This window comes from Diospyros lotus, chromosome 4, assembly GCF_014633365.1.
Source record: "Diospyros lotus cultivar Yz01 chromosome 4, ASM1463336v1, whole genome shotgun sequence".
In the NCBI taxonomy this organism is placed as follows: Eukaryota; Viridiplantae; Streptophyta; class Magnoliopsida; order Ericales; family Ebenaceae; genus Diospyros; species Diospyros lotus.
Genome location: NC_068341.1, coordinates 37,577,598 through 37,597,959, shown reverse-complemented (window position 1 = coordinate 37,597,959; position 20,362 = coordinate 37,577,598). Strand labels below are relative to the sequence as shown.

Here is a 20,362-nt window from a genome sequence, read left to right as displayed (position 1 = left end):
ACAATCTGACTATCTTCTACTAAGATATCTTCATTACAAACATTACGATTTTCTATGACTAGTAATTTGTCTACGTTATCTACTATGATTATTGAGACAATCTATATTATAAGTGATTGTGTTGCTATCAATAACGTTACAAATAATCAAACCCGATAGCATATAAGATCAGCAGCTAAACAAACATAACAAAAATAACATATTAAGTTTTTATTGTACAATATGAAATTAATTATATTACTTGAATTCTAACTTTTTAAGTATTAAATTTACACACCAAAAAATAACAAAATTTGACCAGAATTATAGGAAAACTCTACCAATGTTTTCTTTTCTCCAATAAATGGGTGAACGAGAGGCGTTCCTTGCAATTGACAAAGCTATAATAGAAGAAAAAAAATGATATCACCCAAATTCGTATACAAGCCTGAGTTTAATCAAAATATATACTGACTGACGTGTGCAGTGGCCGGGAAGAGGGGCCACGGTAAGTACGACTCGCCGGGGAGGGGGGGAACCTGCGGGCAACGGCGGTTGGTGGGAAGGGTCGGCGGGTGGGGGCGACAGCAAGCGGGGCGAGGGGGGGCCGACGGCGGAGGGAGGGGTGCGAGCCTGGGGGGCGACGACCAACGATGCTAGTGGCGGTGGCGGGGTGAGGGGGGGCGACGGTAGTGCTCTTTGCGGTGGTGGGGACGAGGCGGTGCGAGCACAGAGGGAGGGGCGATGGCGGCTGGTGCTCGCGACGGTGGCGGGGTGAGGGGAGCAACGATCGGGGATGGTGCTCTTTGGGCGGTAGGTTTTTTCGGACAGAGTCCGGGAGATGGCCGGGGGGGGGGGGGGGAATAAATTTAAAACATTCGGTAAACCTTTCTCGAAAGGCTTCTCTCTTCCTGGCTAATTAATTGCTTCTACTTCTAATCAGAAACAAAGCTACCCTTACCAAAAACTTATTGAAACATATCATTACTTTGACGAGAAATTTTCTAGTTTACAGGGGAGGGAGAAGAAGAAACGAGAAGGAAAAAAAATAAAGGCAAAGAGAATTCCCAGCTTTGGGCAACTCAGCAAAGCTAGTCCCTGTCCCTCATGGCAGTCACCTTGAGATGTCAGATTCCTCTGGGAAGCCTAGCTGCTCCGTCTCCCATTTCAGCTTCGACGCAACCCTTTCGTGTCGAGTAATATACTCCTAAAAATAATTTGTGAGAAAAATAAACAAATGGAGGCGTTGGCGGCGGAGGAGGGTTGATGGCAGTGGCTCAACGGCGGCTGCGTCGATGGCGAAAGATGGCGGAAGCGGCTGCGGCGGCGACTCAACTACAACGGCGGTGAGAACAGCCATGGCGGCGAACAGCGGTGGAGGAAAAGAGAGAGAGAGTGTGAGAGTATGAGGAAGAAGCAGAGGAAGTAGGGTAGCAATGGGGGAAGTGAAGGACAAATTTGTAATTTAGAGTGAGAGTTCTACGGAGTCTTTTGAAGCTTCACAAAGATTTGGAGAGTGACAAGACAGGTAGAGAGAGCAAAAATTGTGGGAATTGCTCTCCAAATTTTGACTTAGCGAGCATGGGTCTCTGCGTTGGAGATGGGCTAAGTTGTTCACAAGTTTGTTCGTCTAGCATTTTCCAACTTGGAAGGCACCGAACCTCCTCTGGTTGGGAGAGAGAGAGAGAGAGAGAGAGATGCAGAGAAGAAGATACTGTAACTGGTGTCGCAGAGATGCGCTACCATTTGCAGCCATGGTGAGCATGGAGTCCATTTATGTTGGTTTAAACACTCTGTTCAAAGCCGCTACCCTTAAAGGCATGAGCTTCCACGTCTTCATGGTCTACGCCTACGCCATCGCCGCCCTTCTTCTCCTTCCCCCTGCCCTCTTCTCCTCCAGGTCCACCCCCTCCCCCCTTCCCTCTCTCTCTCTCTCTGTTTAGCGTCTCATTTGTTTCTTTAGATTTTGGCAGATCAAGAGACGATCATCGGCAGGTCGGCTTCTCCGTCGTCTGCAGAATTTGCCTTCTTGGGCTTGTTGGGTAGATCCGAGTATTCCGTATTATTAATTGCAACTGATGTGATTTTGAAATTAGGTTTGATCTTTCTTGGATTTTGTTTATATTGGTGATTTTGGAGGCAGGGGAGTATCTCAGATAATGGGATATACAGGAATTGTTTACAGTTCTCCAACTCTGTCGTCGGCCATGAGCAACCTCACCCCAGCTTTCACTTTCTTACTTGCCATCGCTTTCAGGTTCTGTCTTCCATATTCCATCTTCCTAATCTAGGCTCTCCAATTTACAACTTGTGCTTGTATTATTAGTTCAATTTGATTAGAGGATGAGCCTGGTTACCAACACTAGGATTGCTCAGCTGTGACCAAGAGGTTACGGCATGTTTGCATATGTTTTGAAAATTACACTAACATCTCCTCTATTAAATAGACATTAAGAAATTTGTATAAGTATATAAAACATAAGGGGTAACCTATGTAATCTAAATCCAGGGATAGAGGGTAATTCATGCAACTTTTGAACAATAGGTGGAATTGGTGTAACTTTTGAAACATGAGGGGTACTCCATGCATTTATACCAAGCCTTACTGATGCAAGGTATTTTCCCTTTGTTAAAAGGGCGGTGATGGGCTCCCACGGGCATGGCGTAGTGGTAAAGCACTTGGAGTTTCATGTGGAGTATTGGGGTTTGAATCAATGCAATGACTTGGAAGGCAGAATTATTGCAACATTTAGTTAGAAGGCAATAGTAAAACTGGAAGACAAGTTTCACATGGATTGCACCAAATCTCCTGCTTTGAGTGTATATAGATTGTGTCCGCATCCGGATTTACCTGAGAGGTCCATCAATGGGGAAGGTCACTTGTCTATGGGAATTAGTCGGGCGAAGTTCGGACACCCTAGTTGAATAAAAAAAAAGAGTAGTGATCCAAATTAAAAAGGAAAAAAAAGGCCATGGTGACTTATATCATTATTCTTGTTAAAATACAAGGGAAATGCTACATAGAAATATGATTTATTTCATTATTCTTGTTAAATTACAAGGGAAAAGGTACATAGAAATATGACTTTCCCAAACTCTCACAAAACAGGAAGCCTTTCTAGGATGCCCTTTTATCAATTCAATTTGATGAAAACCATGTTTAGCGGACTTGACTTCACATTGGAAAGGATAAGGCAAAGACTTGGACTTTGGTAGACTTCTGAAATTTCCATGCTAAAGCTGCTTGAACACCTCATTTATGAGTAAAAAGCTCGACGTGTAATTCAATGTTATCCTGATTGAAGTGCTGGAAATAAGAAAAAAAACAACATTTGCCCAGTTTGACTTTCAAGAAAAATGAACAAGTTTCTTATGATTCGAGTTTTTTAAAGACAAAGGGTGCCCTAAGTTTACTAGAATTTTCTTCTGGTTGTTTTAATATCAAACTATAAGAAAATTATAAGCTTGTTCTTGCTAAGCATTACAAGAAAACTAAAAAACAACAAAAGGGGTCAACAATCGACTAATCCTCTAAACCGGAATGCAAATCTAACCCTTTCTACTTTCTTGCATACATTCTAAAGGTAAGCAAAACTCATTGGAGAAAGTAGAGTATTCTAAGAGCCAAACGAGCTGGGTTATGCAGAGCTATATTTCCCTTTCCTGGAGTATATGACAGTCCAAACCCATGTTTTGGCAAGAAGACTATGAACGTCCAAGATTGTATTTTGAATTAACTAGCTTACATATTTCAGCCAACCCCATTATGTGGGATAAAGGCTTGAGATGTTGTGGTTGTTGGATAACGTATTTTATTAGTAAGATTACTTTTTTAAAGTTATGTTGGGGCCTCAAATTCATAGGATGGAAAGGCTGGAACTGAGGAATTCAAGAAGTCAAGCCAAAGTCATGGGAACCGTTGTATCGATAGCAGGAGCACTTGTTGTGACTCTGTACAGGGGTCAAGCCATCATACCAAATGGATCCTCCATTTCACTTCATCAGCCTCTTCACCGATCACAATCAAGCTGGATCATCGGCAGCCTCTTCCTCACCACCCAGTACACCTTGGTCACCTTCTGGTACATTATTCTGGTAAATTCAGCAATCTCAAGATTAACGTTTTAAGCATCCGATTAACCTTTCAGACATAGAAATGCTTTTCATGACATGTTGTGAGATTTACAGGCACAGATCATAAAGGAGTACCCCGCAGAACTAACTGTAGTCTTCTTCTACAACTTGTTTGTCTGCATTCTCAGCATAATTGTGGGTCTAGTTACTGAACCACGATGGAATGCCTGGAGAATTCGGCTTGATGTAACACTGGCCTCCATCTTATGCTCTGTAAGTGATTAACAAACTCAATGCAATATAAGGAGGACTTGACACTTCTAGGATATTCAGTTTTGATTTCTCTTTCGTTAGCCCATTGCATATAGAAATGGTATTTGATCCAGATTTGCATGGTGTTGGGGTTGTGACAATTGCTCATGGAATGAAAACGTTGTCAATTTACTTAAGTTCCTTGTTTATATTAATAGGAGTTGTTCACTTGGCAATGATGGAGCTGAATGTGGTTTAAATGATTCTTTGTTTAGGGAGTGTTTGGTTCTCTCTTGAACAATGTTGTCCACGCATGGGTATTGCACCTGAAGGGCCCCGTCTACACTGTAATGTTTAAGCCACTGTCAATTGCCATTGCAGTTGCTATGGGGGTCATCTTCCTTGGTGATACTCTCTATCTCGGCAGGTGAGTTTTGCTTTCAATACGCTACCAAACCATGCACTTTTTGGCTCCTCATAGTAAGTCATACGAACTGCAAGTGATTGCAATTTTAGTCCTTGAGAAATAATTTCACTGAGAAGATCGGTTGTTACTTTTAGACGATATCTTGTGCATTAATTTTTGAAACAGTGTGCATTTTCTGAGTTGAAATATTGAATAGGAGAAACTACATGTCGCCCTCATATACTTAGGTTTAGCATTTAGAGTTTATGTTTTGTATGACTCTCTCTCTCTCTCTCTCTCTCTCTCTTTCTCATGGCTTAACACATAATTCCTCATATTTTCGGGCATAACCTGTTAATTCTAAGAGGTGAGCATTGATAGCAGCAGTAAAGTTGCTCTTTGAGACCAGAAGGTTACACGTTCAGTTGAGGAAGCACCAACCTTTACAAAGCGAGGAGTCTCGTACATTAGACAACTGTTAACTCTAACAAAATAATTCATGTTTTATGTAATTTATTCGATCACTGATCCGTTTCACTCGTTTCCTCTGTGCAGTGTCGTCGGAGCAACAATAATATCAATTGGGTTTTACACAGTGATGTGGGGGAAAGCAAATGAACACTAGGTTGAAGACGGTGAAAATTGCAGATTGGGATTACTGCCCACCCAGAAATCCCCTCCATTGCAAAGCCAGTCATAGATGATCACAGGAGCTTCAAGGAGCTTGCTTGATCGGTTCGTGTCTACAACTCAGCAGTTGCCAAAAGACAAGTATGTTACTCTAGATTCGCGGTAATAGCAAATCTTTTGGTGATGTTACAAAGTATAGCTTTTAGGCGTGTAATCACTTCCCTTAAGACTTAATTTACCCTCACAAAAAATTAAATTGGTGTGCATTAGAATATCCTGAAATAACCTTTAGGATATAAAGAAACTTATGGTTGACACAATAATATATGGAACTCCACACATGGTCAACACCAATTGTTGTTGTCAAAATACAATAATTAAAATTTATGATGTGGGGTCCACTTGAGCTCGGTGTCGGGTGAAGTTAGGTTGCTGTAAGAGAGGTTGTCTCAAGGGAGTTTGCTGCTAGGATGCTCGCTGCAAGGATTTCGCCACTAGCCCTTTCACCATAAGATTCTGCCACAAGGTTTCGCCAGTAGCACTTTCGTCACAAGGCTTCGCCACTAGCTCTCGCCACAAGGTTTTTGCCACAAGGTTTCCCCACTAGATTTTGCCACAAGGCTTCGCCACGAGTTCTTGCCACAAGATTTTACTTTCGCCATTAGGTCTCGCTGCAAGCTTTTGCTTTTGCTGCTAGGTCTCGTCACAAGCTTTTGCCTTCGCCGCTAGATTCGCCGCGAGCTTTTGCCTTCGTCACTAGGTTTCATCGCAAGCTTTTTCCTTTGTCGCTAGGTTTGCCACAAGGATTTGATCCCGTTGATGTTTAGAAAATAGGTTAGAAAGCTTGCGGGAATCTTCCCCTGTGAAGATCCTCCGATGTCAAAGTTAGTCTCGAATCCCAATGTCTATTCACGAAAAACGGTAAAGATGCATTCAAAATGTCTAAATTTTACCGATGTTGGGAGTCCTCGTTAATGTCCTGTAGTTGGGTATTTATAGGGCACGATTCTTAAGGATGGCGGGTGCTGGCACGTGTCAATTACTGAATAGGTCAAATTTAGAAAATAGGTTATAAAGCTCGCGGGAATCTTCCCCCGCGAAGACCCTCCGATGCCAAAGTCAGTTTCGAATCCCAATGTCTATTCACGAAAAACAGTAAAGATGCATTCAAAATGTCTAAATTTTATCGAAGTTATGAGTCCTCATTAATGTCTTGTAGCTGAGTATTTATAGGGCACGATTCTCAAGGATGATGGATGCTGACACGTGTCAATTACTAAATGGGTCAAATTTAACAAAAATAGGAAGAAATAGCCACGAAGCCACTGCGAGGCCGCATGGGGCTGCCTGTCACGAGGCAATTGGGCCTCGCAGCCTGAGCTTGTTGTGAGGCAACTATGCCTCGCAGCCAGCCCTTGTCGCGAGGCAGCCTAGTGGCTGGCTGCCGTGCGGCTAGCCTTTGCGGCTATCACTTAGCTGCCTTGTGGCTATCGGCTTGCAATGAAGCGACTTCTTGGCGAGTCAAAATTTTTCTCATTTCTCCTTTTTTTTTTTCCTTTGATTTTTCCATGGCACAACACCAACCACAGCTTTCCTTGATTGGAATGTTTCTTGTGCTTCGTCTATAGTTTAGCCATGGAAGAGACTACTTCCAAGTTTCAGAAGCAAGAAATGGGATTGTTGTGTTGGTCGGATGCCAGAATGTACATGCTAATTTCTCATATAATGAATGATTTGAATTTGTTTAAACCTATTGGACCTTTGGTTTATTCAATTTTATTTGCATTTCAAGCTGTGATGTCTTGTGAAGTTCGATATTGATGCACCAAACTTTCTTTGTTCTTTGTTCTCATTTCAACATTCAGTCCATTTACTCCAATCAATTGGTATAGAGCTCCTTGTCAAAGGGTTGGGATCTAATTTCAAGTTGGGCTAACAAACTAAGGCTCTCATATGACGGACACTTAACTTCACCGCCTTGCTAGCCAGCCAAGTTTGCCTTTCCCCTCAAATATGCCTTGCACAACCGAGCTTCGTGGATGGTGGGAATCCATGGTCGCGAGGCTAACGAAATCCCTCCCTCATGTGCACCCCACCCCTAAGCAGATGAGAAGGGAGGGCCAACCATTCTTCTTGAGTGCATCGACATTCGACATATATCGCAGCGTCCTTGACGCAAACGACTGGCGTTTGAGACTTGGACTTGTAAATTTGATGGTGATGAGAATGGAATAAACCAACTCCTTGTGGTTGGGTTCGGATAACTTCTTATAGCTGCAACATTGTGTTTCACTTTAATAATTTGTAAAGTTTTCCTCCAATTAAATACAGATACAGCAAAAGGAATGAAGGACAAGAGGGAAGGTGGTCCAGTCCATCCCCATGCCAGACCTTACAAAGTTGTAGTTTAAGATGCAATATTTTTCTTATTTAAAAATTAAAAAATATAATCTATATACAAATTTAATAATCAAACATATTTTGAATGACCATAAAATATGAAAACTAAATAAAAATAATCACAAAAAAAGCAATCTTTATTCTTCTTCTTCAACGTAAAATTCTAAATCAAACTCATCCACAGTAAAACGAAGAAATCCAAATTGAGTGACCAAACAAGTCCTAACAGATGACGACCGGCAAGCAGAATGAGAAGACTCTTTTTATTTATCATTTCACGGTTCCACGCCCTTCTCCTAGTCCTACGTTGAGATTACACTCCAGTCCATTCCAAGTCTAACCAAATCTCCAACCCAATTTCAGTCGAAGCTTCCTGGCAACCCCCTCCTCTCTCGTTCCCTCTTCCGTCTCTTTCAGATTTGAAACCGCCACCAAGAAATCTCACATGCTCTTGCTTCTCTAACCCTTTTCCCACCTCTGAATCTGACATCTTTTTTGTTTTCTTTCCCAGTCTAATCTTGCTTTTTTCTGTTTAATCTTTGAGTTGCTTTGATCCCCCTCTCTGAGATCTAAATTCTCTTTCGTTTTCTGTTTCTGGGTTGCTTCACTTTTCTCGGTCAGGTCTTGTGAGAAGCCAATTCTCGTTCTATAATTCCAGATTTGAGGCAATGCCACAAGGTTATGCAATTGAGCTGTACTTCGATCCGGCGCTTGAAAACCAGGTCTTGAAGGCCTGGAATGTACTGGCTCGCCGCCAAATCAGTACCCAGCTCATAGAACTAGAATCCAGGCCTCACATTACCCTCTTCTCCAGCCCTTTAATCGACCTAACAAAGCTTGAAAACATTGTCAAATCTTTGGCTTCAAAGCAGGAGCCTTTGTCCATATCTTTCTCCTCAATTGGAAGCCTTCCAACGGGCGAGAATGTGCTTTTCCTAGCCCCAACTCCATCACTGTCCCTCCTTCAGTTTCATTTGCAACTCTGTGATGCAATGAAGAAGGAAGGCATTGAAATTGGGGAAGAGTACAGCCCGGACTCATGGATTCCTTATTGCCCAGTCGCCGAAGAAGTGCCAAAGAGCCGAATGGCTGAGGCCTTCACCGTTTTGCGCGACTTGAAGTTGCCAGTTATCGGGTTTGCAATGGATATTGCAGTGGTGGAGTTCTCCCCGGTTCGCGAACTCTCCTCTTTTATGCTTGGCAACACCGTAGAAGCTTGAGGCTTCATGTGTTCATTTCGTCATTTTCTTGTTAATCAAGGTTTTGTCTTTTCAATGTGCTTCATTATAGCTGATGTAGAGACGTAGACAACTAAACATAGATAAGTGTCAGTGGTTTAGTTTGGAGGGATCAAGATTTCTGTGTCTGCTATTGAAACTTGGCTTGTGCTTAATCTGGCTAGATAATGTTGTATTCAGATTGACATTCATTTCACTTCTATTGAAAATTACTTCTGTACTTATTTGATTTCTTTTGGACTGGAAATATCTTGTGATTAGGCTCGACTACTAGCTTCACTACAGTTCCATTTGGCTATGATAAAGACAAGAATCATTATTTCAATTCTAAAGTTGAATCTACCATCCGTTCATACTCTTGAACCCTGTGGATGTGAAATGCCTAGATACCAATATGCTGTTTGTCAAATTTTACTTATTGATGCCCAGATTTTGTGAACTGATAGATGCTTGTTGCCTTTGATGTGACTAAATCTCTAAATTCCCTGTATATTTCTGAGCTGTTTTACCAAATAATAGAAACTGAATTGTATTTTATCTCTTAACCATTTCTGGGTTCTATTAACCACAAGCCTTGTTGGATAATTATATAGAAACACAATATCATCTCAACTTAGGTCATTATGTTCAGATTGGTTTCGTGATTTGAGACTCCCTTCAGCATGGTATAATAAATTTTTACGAACTCTGGGATTTTATATTTTTCTCACTGTCTTAAGTAACTGAAACTTGGCAGGAATTATCATTCTTCTGTTTTTTTTTTTTCTCACCATGTTTTCTAATTTGTAGAGCGAGTTGTTATTCTTGATTAAAATGTTCCCCAATGGGGCATCCAAGAGTTTTTCAAACAATACTTTTTAGGAGCTTTGGCACTGAGCTTGGCAGTCTCATTAATTCAGGGAAACAGATTCCCCATGGAAATAGACAATGTAAGTTTTCAGAAAAAATGATAACAAACATGTTCTAGGACCAGCGGCACATTGATTTGCATATGTTCCCGTCTTCTACCCCTCTTTGGACGGGTAAGGGTGAGGTTGCATAAAAAAAACAACCCGTAGCACATTCACAAGAAATCAAAAGACTGCCCTAGGTTCTGTAATGGTAGGCCTCTAGGATTCCCATTTACGAATATGGTTTAGGCAGTGTTATGAATGCTAGATGAGTGGAAGGGCAGTAGCCCCGCTTGAGGGCAAAGTTGAATTATATTGAAGACATTCTAAAGCATGCAAGGCTAAGATGGAAATGGAATATACTTGGAACAAAAATGACAATTATTTAGACATGTTACATGGATTCATGATATGGCAAAATGGACATCATCCTTTATTATTTCGAGAAATTATTTATGAAGCAGACGCGGGGCATTATGTTTCTTCTGGAATTAGATTGTGGTCAACAAAGCCCACAAAGGCTGCAAAATTATTGAATCATCAGCATCCTTCCATTAGATTTAGACAACTAGAACACAAAATCTGCTACATTGTTTTCAGTTGCTGCTGGATACTTTTTCGGTGTTTCTTTTAGTATTATCATTCAGAGTCGTCTGTTATCAGTTTTTTCAACAAGGTGAACTTCTTAATTCCTTTCTGGTATAGTTACTAGTGTTGTGATTATGGTTATTACTGATGTTCCTCAAGTGTGAAGAATCGCATTGCTGTTTAGTCATTGCAGGATGCTTTCCAAATTAGTTTTCATTGTTGTTTTGATGAAAATGCGTTGCTTGTTCTTGCTCAATTCTTGAACTGTTTATCTTTGTAGTAGGTGTGAAACACCATTAAACTGGAACAACTAATTCAAAGTATTTTCTTTCAAAGTTCCAAGTATCAAGTGTTAAGTGTTGTATGCCATAATGCAATATTTAGATAACTTCATCTAGTATGTAATAGGGATACTTATTTGATAATATTGCAATCAATAAAATAGTCATATCTTCATTCATAGCTCTCCAATCGTACCTGCAATCAATGTACAATACACTAAATCTGAAGAAGCATACCTAGTAGATGGTCTTACCACTCTCGTGCTCCTATCCTTGGCTAATTGATAGTCACTAAGATCTTGTTGGAGAGCATTAGTTTGTTCCTCCTCAATCTTACGGTCATCTATTTGTTCCTCATTATTAGAAATGCGATCAAAGGTATGATCAATAGGGGATGTAACATCTCCCAAATTTGGTTCAAGTATGGTTGGGGCACCTGGCATGTTATTTCTTACAGTTGGTTGCTCCACCTGAATTTGAGTGTCCTCTAGGATAGCATGATCATCTAATTTTCTCTTCTCATTAGGTTCTATTGTATTCGTTATCTTATAAGGGAATTTGGCTTCATTGAATATGACATCTCTACTGATGATTATCTTAACTCCACCTGAATGCCTATTCCATAACCTATATCCCTTAGTACCTTCTTGATAGGTGACAAACACATTTTTTGGATCTGGGTTCTAACTTACCTTCAGATTGATGAGCATACGCCTCACAACCAAAAACTATTAGATATTTGAAATTTACTTTCTTATCGGTCCATATTTCTTCAGGACATTTAAAATTTAACACTGTTGAAGAGCTTCTATTGATTAGGTGAGAAGTAGTTGAAAATGCCTCTCCCTAAAAGGTTTTAGGTATACTTGAGGTAAATAGAAAGCACATAACTTTTTCAAGTAGAGTTCTATTCATTCTTTTAGCCACCCCATTTTGTTGGAGTGTATTTCTAACTGTCTTATGCCTAAGTATGCCTTGTGAATTACAATATGCATCAAATTCCCTACTATAGAATTCCAATCCATTATTTGTCCTTAACACTTAAATATTCTTATCAGTTTGATTTTTTACTAAAATCTTCCAAGTTTTAAATTTTTCTAATGTCTGATCCTTGGTTTTAACAAGAATATCGAAACTTTTATAGTGTAATCATCTACAATAGAAAGGAAATACTTGTTACCACCATGGGAGGGAACCTGAGAAGGTCCCCACAAATCAGCATGCAAGTATTCTAAGCATACTTTCACCATGTGAGTTCCTTGAGGGAAACTTAACCTGTGTTACTTACCCAAAATACATGACTCATAAAAATCTAAGGATCTAGCAGACATTGGTCCAAGGTAGCCTTGATTTTTCAGTGTTTGCAGACATTTTAGACTCATGTGACCAAGTCTCAAGTGCCATAAGTTTGTCTCAACAGAATTTACAGTGCAAGTAGAATGCATATTAACAGAAGGATGATAGTAGCCATTTAAAATGTACAAGCCATTTTTCTTGGTACCAGACAAGATAAGATTATCATTTTTAAGAACATGCATGAAACCATTTTCTACTTTATGTGAAAAACCTAACTCATCAAGTGTGCCAAGAGAGATCAAGTTTCTTTTTAAACCTGATACATACCTTACATTAGTTAAAATCCTTGTTTTGTTATTATGCAATTTTAAAGATATGCCACCAATAACTTGGACACTACATGATTGGTTATTACCCATATAAACTGTTCCGGTTTCCCTTTGATTAAAATTTTGAAACCATTCTCTATTAGGTCACATATGAAAAGAACAACTTGAATCCATTACATATTCATTTTCAGCAGATGAACTAGAGACAGTAAGGACTTCAGCTAGATAGTTAGAACTACCTGCATTTACATTTGTGTTTCCCTCCTATTTTTGTTTCCTAATGAAATCGTAACAATACTTTTTGATATGTCCATCTTTCCCACAGTTGTAGCATTTTCACTTTGTTTGTTTATGTTTTCCCTTCTTATCCTTTTTCTTTCCTTTAGACCATGTTCCATTAGATTGATCAATATTTCCTATGTGACTCATTTTATCATTTTTAGCTTTCACAAACAGATTATTTCCCGACTTCTTTGATGAATTTAATTCAAGTTCTCTTGCGTTAATATCCAAGATTACAAGATCTAAAGTAGGAACTATACCAGTATATCGTAGGGCATGTTTCACAATATCATATTCATCAAGCAATGAGTTTAATAAAATTATTGCCTCACTGGTGTCTCCCAGTACTTGGTCAGTACCTCTTAACAATAAAACTAATCTAGTAAATTCATTTATATTTTCATCCATTGATTTAGAGGTATCCATCTTAAAGTTAAACAACATGCCTTTCAAATATATAAGATTAGGTGTAGTCATAACAAAAAATAGAGAATCAAGCTTGTTCCAAAGATCAATAGGGTTAGACATACCGTCTTCCTTTCGAATAACGCTGTCACCGAGATGAAGAAATATCAGGTTGTAAGCCTCGTCTCTTATTTCCTCGATCCAAGTGATCTGGTCTATAGACCATTTCCGATCATCTGGTTCCAATGCTATAAGCACTTTGTGATGAGAAAGTAAGACTTATCTTTTTTTTCCAACTACTGAAGTCTTATTTTTCGTCAAATATTCTGATTTCAAATCGGGTGGACGCCATCTTCGCTTTGCACGAAGGTAACCTAAACCTCTAGATTATGACTCACTAAGCAGACACCCACTGACAGTGAATCTCAGAAACCCTAGAGAAAAAGGTTTGACTTATGGAGCAAAGAACAGACCCCCCTAGAAATTAAACAACCCGGATTCTGACTTGAAACCCTATAACACGATTACAGTAACTATGCTCTGATACCACTGTTGTAACGAGCGAAAGATTCAAACAAATAGAAAGCAAGTATTCACAGAATCCAAATGCTTCGGCAGAAAGAAAACATACACACTTACGCAGAAACTAAATCGCAAGCAAACATGAAAAGAAAAACATAACCGAGAAAATGGGACACAAAGATTTATCGTGGTTCACCCCAGAATAGGGCTATGTCCACGTTGAGCTTAGGAAGAAAGAGTTCTCTGCACTATTTCGAATAAGGTTACAATCTTAATACATACAAACTGTACATCAATGGTTTCTCTAACAAAATAGCCTCATAATCATCAAATACAGATTAGAAGCAAACCCTAGGAACTAAAGATTACAATGAGAACATAAAATCTTCAAGAATAAAAACTTTGCTCACCAAGCGAAAACCCTTCCCCGATCGCTCTTCCCCATTTTTCTCTTTCTTTCTGCGATTTTTCTCTTACTTACCATCCCGAGGCACTCTAGTAAATATATGTATTTTGAGTGGCTGGGATTAGATTCAATAAAGGCAGAATCGACGGCCAAGAGATGATCGTATAACACAATTAACAGAAAGAGGCCAAAGGACAATCAAGAGGCGTCGGGCAGAGGTGCAACCTTGATGGTTGCCAAGTGGCCATCTATCAGCCTTCCATATTGGGCAACTGAGGTTGCCAACTCTACCCTCCATTAAGACGACACCGTATTGATGCTTCACTCACAACAATCAAAGAAATATTAGTAGAAATGCCATATTCTTGAAAAACTATTTATTCAAGAAAGTGGTGTTAGAAGAAAAGTAGAATTAGAAGATGTATCTTTTGAGCCATTGGTCACACCCTATGTTGCACGGAAACAGAAACGTGGAAATAAATATTTTTCTACAAAAATAGGCATAAATAGGGTTCGAAACGGGAATAAGAAACGTTTCGAAAATAGGGAAACGTCACCTATGAGATGTTTCCGTGCAACATAGGTCACACCTAGTCAGGAGGCTGATCTTGATCTTGTTAGTCCTAATAATGTCATCCTACAAAAGCTTTGTAAGTCTGATAAAGTATCTGGTCTTTCAAAATAATATGGATTTATTATGGAGGATCATAAAATTGTTAGTTTAAGAAGATGGTGAATTAAGTTTTTTCACTCTTTTTGAAATTAAATTCAAATAAATGAATTTAAAATAAAAATGCAAGGAAAGTAAGAATGCAGTACTCTAGATTTAAAGTGGTTTAGCCTTAAAGATTAGTCTGTACCTTGGTTTACAACCAATGATTTTACAAACACACAAAGTGCTTATTATACTATACCTTGTGGCTTTTACACAAGATCGACTACTTAACCTTTACACTTGACTTTTTCAATCTAGGCTCAGTCACAACCAGTGTCTTTCAAGGATAAAGCGTAACCTTTACAAATTTTGGCTTTTCACACTTGACTTAGCCACAACCAACTTCTTTTCAAAGATTAGGCGTAATCTTTACAAGTTTTCACATTAATATGACAGAATTTCTCAAGAAAAAAATATAAGATGATATAATAAGCACTTAAACTTTCTCTTAATAGAGAGTTACAAGATATGAAAATCAAACAGACTCTCTTTTTGTTCACATAATTTTTTTTTTCAATGCACATGAGAAGATCAAAGCTTTTTAAAAATATTTGACTACTTGCTCAAGCTCTTGCAAATAGCTCTTGTGTATGTATTCATATGTTTTAACATTTTTCAATCAACTTCTTCTCTTATTTATAGATTTCCTACATTGAATGTTAGTGGACATGAAAAATTACAATTGTCACAACTACCATTTTTTGTCTCTAAGAGCATTAAATAACTTGTATTAATTCACAAAAGTACGCACATGCTGTTTGAAATGCATTTAATGAATTGAAAAAATGAAACTGGCAACAAAAAATGCGTTTAACTGCTATATTTTTCAAATTTAGATAGAAAATACTCAACCAAGTTTTAGGCTTACTCGACTAATATAGATCCTTATTCGATTAAATATCCCACGTAATCGATTATATGTTAAACTTACTCAAGTATGACCAAGTCATTACTTGACTAATTTTGAATCCTCGAAACTTGCACTACAAGAAATTTGGTCATTAGTGACGACACAAAATCGTCACGTATGATTAAAATTTCGTCATAAAACGGTATTGGTGACGATTTTATGGCGTCACAATCATCGTCATGTTAGGTCCGTAGGGAAAAGTAATTAGTGACGTTTTTATATTTCGTCACAAATGCATAAAGGAAAGGTGACGAATTTTTTGTCGTCACTGAAAATATCTCCTTTAGTGACGCGTAATTTTGCCACTAAAACCAATAAAAATGTGTCATCTTAGAATTCAAATCGTCACAAAACTACTGTGATGAGATTTCTTATAGTGACAAAATCTCTATCATCACTAAATACTATGACAACAATGACATTAATGTCGTCACTATAGTCTTTTTATATTTCGTCACTATTAGATCAAATCGTCAAAGTGTGATTTGGTGACACAAACTAAAACGTCACAAAATATCATATAATTAGTGACACAAAAAATCGTTGCAAAAGGTAACTACCTTTCGTCACAAATATTGATTTCGTCACTAATAAATTGAGTCGATATATTAATTAGTGATGCATAAATATTGTCACCTATCAAATATATTTTTTTACGAACTTTTTTGCCACAAAATAAAATTTGTCATATATAGACCTTTTTGTCACTATAAGCATGTATTTTGTAACGTTAATAAAATTTTCAAAAAATAAAATAATCAATTGATGACAATTTAAAAGCATCTTAAATTTATACAATTATATATCATCTTTAGCGACAACAAAATAAATTGTTACTCAAAATTGTATGTATAGATAATGGCCAAAATTTTATTGTCATAAATTCATAAATTAAATTTGTTAATTTGGTGACAAAAACAAGTCATCACCCAAAATTGCACAATCTAATAAGTGACAATTATTTTTGTAACAAATTGTATAAACTTGTATTTTTTTTTTTTTTTTGACAAATATTATTCTCACTATCAATTGATCTAAAATTTGAAATTAAAAATACTAAAATTATATTACACACACAAATGAATTGATATATAATGAACAAATCTATCACAAAAAATAAATTCCAATGACACATCAAAAAATATAAAAGTAATTAACATCTAATTAGTATTTCAATAAAAGTTCTAAATTAAAAAAGTAAATTTCACAAAACTTATTCGAATATGACGATGCAAGTACCACCACAATATACTTTAATGTCTTCACTCCAACACTTCAGTTGATTGTGCATGCGATTCATTTGAACCTGAAATCAATCACAGTGGTAATTATATTACAATCATAGTAGTAATTGTGTTAGAATGATAGAAAAATGCAATGTAAGATAGAAATTTTATTACGTTCGACACATATAAAGTTTATTTAACAATGAAGTAAATAGAAAAATAATTATTTTATTCTTACCTTGATTTGGGGTGAAAAGAGATAGAATCGAAAGAGGCACTTGAATCCCTGACTCATGAAGAATTATAGTAATTGCCTGTAATTGCTCATCAGTGTCCAAAAACTCACACTTCATGTATACAGACAAGAAAGCCCTTCAAAATTCCAAAGAAATGTTAACAAGGCATTGAAGTATACCAACGGTACAGTGCCACAAAAGACTACTTCTTCCAAGAGACAATGCAAATAAAGTATATCCAAAATTATGCCAATTGATGATAAGTACAGCATGCCTAAGCTAACTTGCCCATTTTACAGCCACTAAAGTTGGAACAGATGGTGGATTCTACAGGAAGCAGAAACAAAGTACTTTAGATCAAGATATCATTCCAAGCATGTAAAACTCAAAAATAAATCTGACTAGAATTATGGTAAATAAAATGTAGACATGCAAGATTAAAGGCTAGAGGCCACCTGAAAGACAACATGATAAGTTACTGTTTTAGTGAGTATGTAGAACATAATAAAAGAAAAATACAAGACTTCTGTAGATGAAAGAAAGAAACTAAAAACTAACAACTTTCTTTCCAGAGCTTCAATAACCCAATACACAATGCAATAATATTAAAAAAAATAATGCAAAAAGAGACAAGTATTTCAGAAAAGCAATAGCAAAATTTGACCAACATTTCTACAGACATCACAAGTTCTATTGGTTAAAGAGTTAGCCAAGGAAATGAACTTCCAATCTAATTCTTAAGATATAGGGGAAAAAACAAGGAATCAAAAAAGCTAATAAAATAAATTGACTTCAAAATATTAAATAAATATCAGTGTTTCACCCACACAGATCCTTCAAAGCTCACCTGCATTATAAAAACATCAGGAGCAAGAATTTTAACACAAAGAAACCAAAGAACATAAGAAATTGTGTCAATGGCTTGAGCAAAAGCATCAGAGGACGAAGAATCTTTGGTAAACTCCGTGGGATTGTGGGCCACTATGTCTGTAAACCCAGATTTAGAAAAGAAAAATGATAAAAAAAAATAAATAAGTTCAATGAGTTTCAGAATGTTGAAATAAAAAACATTATTATTTTTTATATAAATTGATCAAATAATAGGTATCTTACTTGACAGGGATGGAAATGGAGAAATAAATACATTACTCGATGAGGACATAGGCAATAGGGGAACACGGACACAGGGAGTCAGGGACAGGGGAGAGGATCCCTGATCCAAACCCAATCCATGGCCATTTCAAATTTTATAGACTTTTGTCACTACCGATGCAAATACAGATACATTTTTATTAGGGATAAAAAATGTTATCAAGATGTCACCAAAAGAGATACTTTCCTACTTCCTCAATCAAAAAATGAATTTTATACCCATGACTTACAGCAAGAAAAATAATGTAATAGAAAAATGATGATCAGCCTTATTAGTTGGTCAACAACATTGAATTTGTGGATGAAATAAACCCCAGTGAGAGATAGAGTGGAAGTTCCCTCTCCTGGGGTGTGAGCATATACCTTTTTATGTTCCATCTTTTTCCCACCAGTGAAAAACCTAAACACTTGCCATTGGTAATATCTACAGCTTCAAGTTGAACAAATTGCTAGAGGAGTTGTAAGCAGAAAAAAGCTACTTTACTTTATTCTGATAGACATCTAAATGAACATTTATTGTTTAACAATGTATATAACATATAATACAATCAAAGTGATGTAAACTTCAAACTTGCTTGTATCAAAACTGCTACGTATCTGTAGTTTGTTCAATTATGAATGTCAGACTGGAAAATCTAATCATACAATATTAATAGAAAACCAAAATCCATTCATGTAGAGAGCATCAGAAAGATAATCCAAGATTGATACCTATTTTCACTGGAAATTTTCAAAAAAAAGCCTAATACAATAGTGCAATCAGCTATAAATTAGTAAACAAATAATCCTTCAGATAAAGGAGATTCACCAGTACAGGATTTTTTTAAGGGAAATATATAAGACTATTATGCACATATAAACACAACCAGAATTTAAATGTGATTTAGATGCATCCAGCATAGAATCACCTTGCGCTGCTCCCTAATGAGATGAGCAAATTTGTCAATATTTGGAACGGCAAGCAACTTGGGCGTGAGATGGTTACGGAAATAACCAAGAGCAACCTTCACGTCTCATTGAAATAAATAAGTTCAATGAGGGCGAGGGCGAGCTGCGAGAGGCGAGAGCAAGGGCGAGGGCAGCAGTGAGCCGCGAGCGACGGCGACGACGAGGCAGCAAGAGCGAGCCAGAGAGAAAGAAGGGTTTGCAGAAGAGAGGAAGGCACTGACTGGGGATTTGGGGATTTTTGGGAGGGAGGGGGATTTAGGCCCTAGGTCTTTCTTATTTTTTTATTTAATAATAATTAAATAAAATATACATATATATATAATTTATAAAAATAATATTCATAATTATTAAATTGATAAAAATAATATAATTTAAAATTATGATATATAGTTGATAAATAATTTAAATTATGATAATTATTAAATATTTTTAAATTTTAATTTATTATAATCATCTAAAATGTGATAATAAAATAATTTAAATTATTATATTTCAAATTAATATTTATTTAAAATTTTAATTATATTATAAATCAAATAAATATAATAAATTATTTTGATATATTAGATTATTTATTATTAGTTTATTACCTCAAATAATTAATTTTTTATACAAATAATAATTACATTAAACGAATATCGTAGAACATGTACAAATTAACAGGGTAGATTTAGAGTCTCACAAAAAAATAATGAGACAAATTTATAAACAACGAAAGTAAAACTAAACACTAAAAAGAAAATAAATTTTAAAACTAACAATATATGACTGTCATATAAAGAGGTATTTAGAGAGTTTAGAAATAGTTTTGATAATACTTCCATAAAAAATAAGGAGACATTTCGTGAATTTATTTTAAAAAATAATTTCTTTCTAATAAAATTTGAATGTTCGAGTTAAGTTTTAAGAACCGTTATTATATGTTGAATTTACACAATTATCATCAATATATAATAATAATTTTTTTTATACGAAAAAATGTCTTGATTAAGATGCAAGAGAGTGTCTCTTGGTGTCTCCGAGAGGCTTGGCAAGAGAAAAATAAGTTTCAGGAGCAAATAAGATTACCTGCAAACTTTTTGATGTATAAGTCATTTTTGTATTTGAAGTGAAATTATAATTTCACTAAAATTGTGAGCATATTTTAACTTAGCGAAAAGTTTTCTTATTTATACAAATAAAAAAAAAAACTAACAA

The 20,362-nt window shown here is 36.7% G+C and overlaps 2 protein-coding genes and 1 long non-coding RNA gene across 10 annotated transcripts; 2 read left to right on the top strand and 1 right to left on the bottom strand.

Moving 5' to 3' along the window:
• Positions 1-844: 844 nt before the first annotated feature.
• LOC127799078 (WAT1-related protein At5g40240-like) lies at positions 845-5,415 on the top strand. 7 transcript variants are annotated; one of them, XM_052332800.1, is made up of 7 exons: positions 845-1,879; positions 1,953-2,021; positions 2,152-2,236; positions 3,843-4,061; positions 4,168-4,326; positions 4,581-4,732; positions 5,267-5,415. In XM_052332800.1, the coding sequence occupies exons 1-7, from the start codon at positions 1,677-1,679 to the stop codon at positions 5,334-5,336; spliced, it is 957 nt and encodes a 318-aa protein (XP_052188760.1). In that variant the 5' UTR covers positions 845-1,676; the 3' UTR covers positions 5,337-5,415. The 7 variants fall into 7 exon arrangements, with proteins under 7 accessions (XP_052188760.1, XP_052188758.1, XP_052188761.1 ...); XM_052332798.1 differs by having other exon boundaries at positions 1,943-2,021; positions 2,123-2,236; XM_052332801.1 differs by having other exon boundaries at positions 846-1,879; positions 2,123-2,236; positions 4,242-4,326.
• On the top strand, positions 5,339-9,388 carry LOC127799080 (uncharacterized). Its single transcript, XM_052332805.1, has 2 exons — positions 5,339-5,482; positions 7,207-9,388. The coding sequence occupies exon 2, from the start codon at positions 8,410-8,412 to the stop codon at positions 8,959-8,961; it is 552 nt and encodes a 183-aa protein (XP_052188765.1). The 5' UTR covers positions 5,339-5,482; positions 7,207-8,409; the 3' UTR covers positions 8,962-9,388.
• Positions 9,389-16,677: 7,289 nt separating this feature from the next.
• LOC127799081 (uncharacterized) lies at positions 16,678-19,402 on the bottom strand. Of its 2 annotated transcripts, none has more exons than XR_008022537.1 (3): positions 19,126-19,402; positions 17,068-17,392; positions 16,678-16,909 (listed from the first exon to the last, which is right to left on the bottom strand). It is a non-coding gene; the product is annotated as an uncharacterized LOC127799081 (long non-coding RNA). The 2 variants fall into 2 exon arrangements; XR_008022536.1 differs by having other exon boundaries at positions 17,068-17,201.
• Between the last annotated feature and the right edge of the window lie 960 nt (positions 19,403-20,362).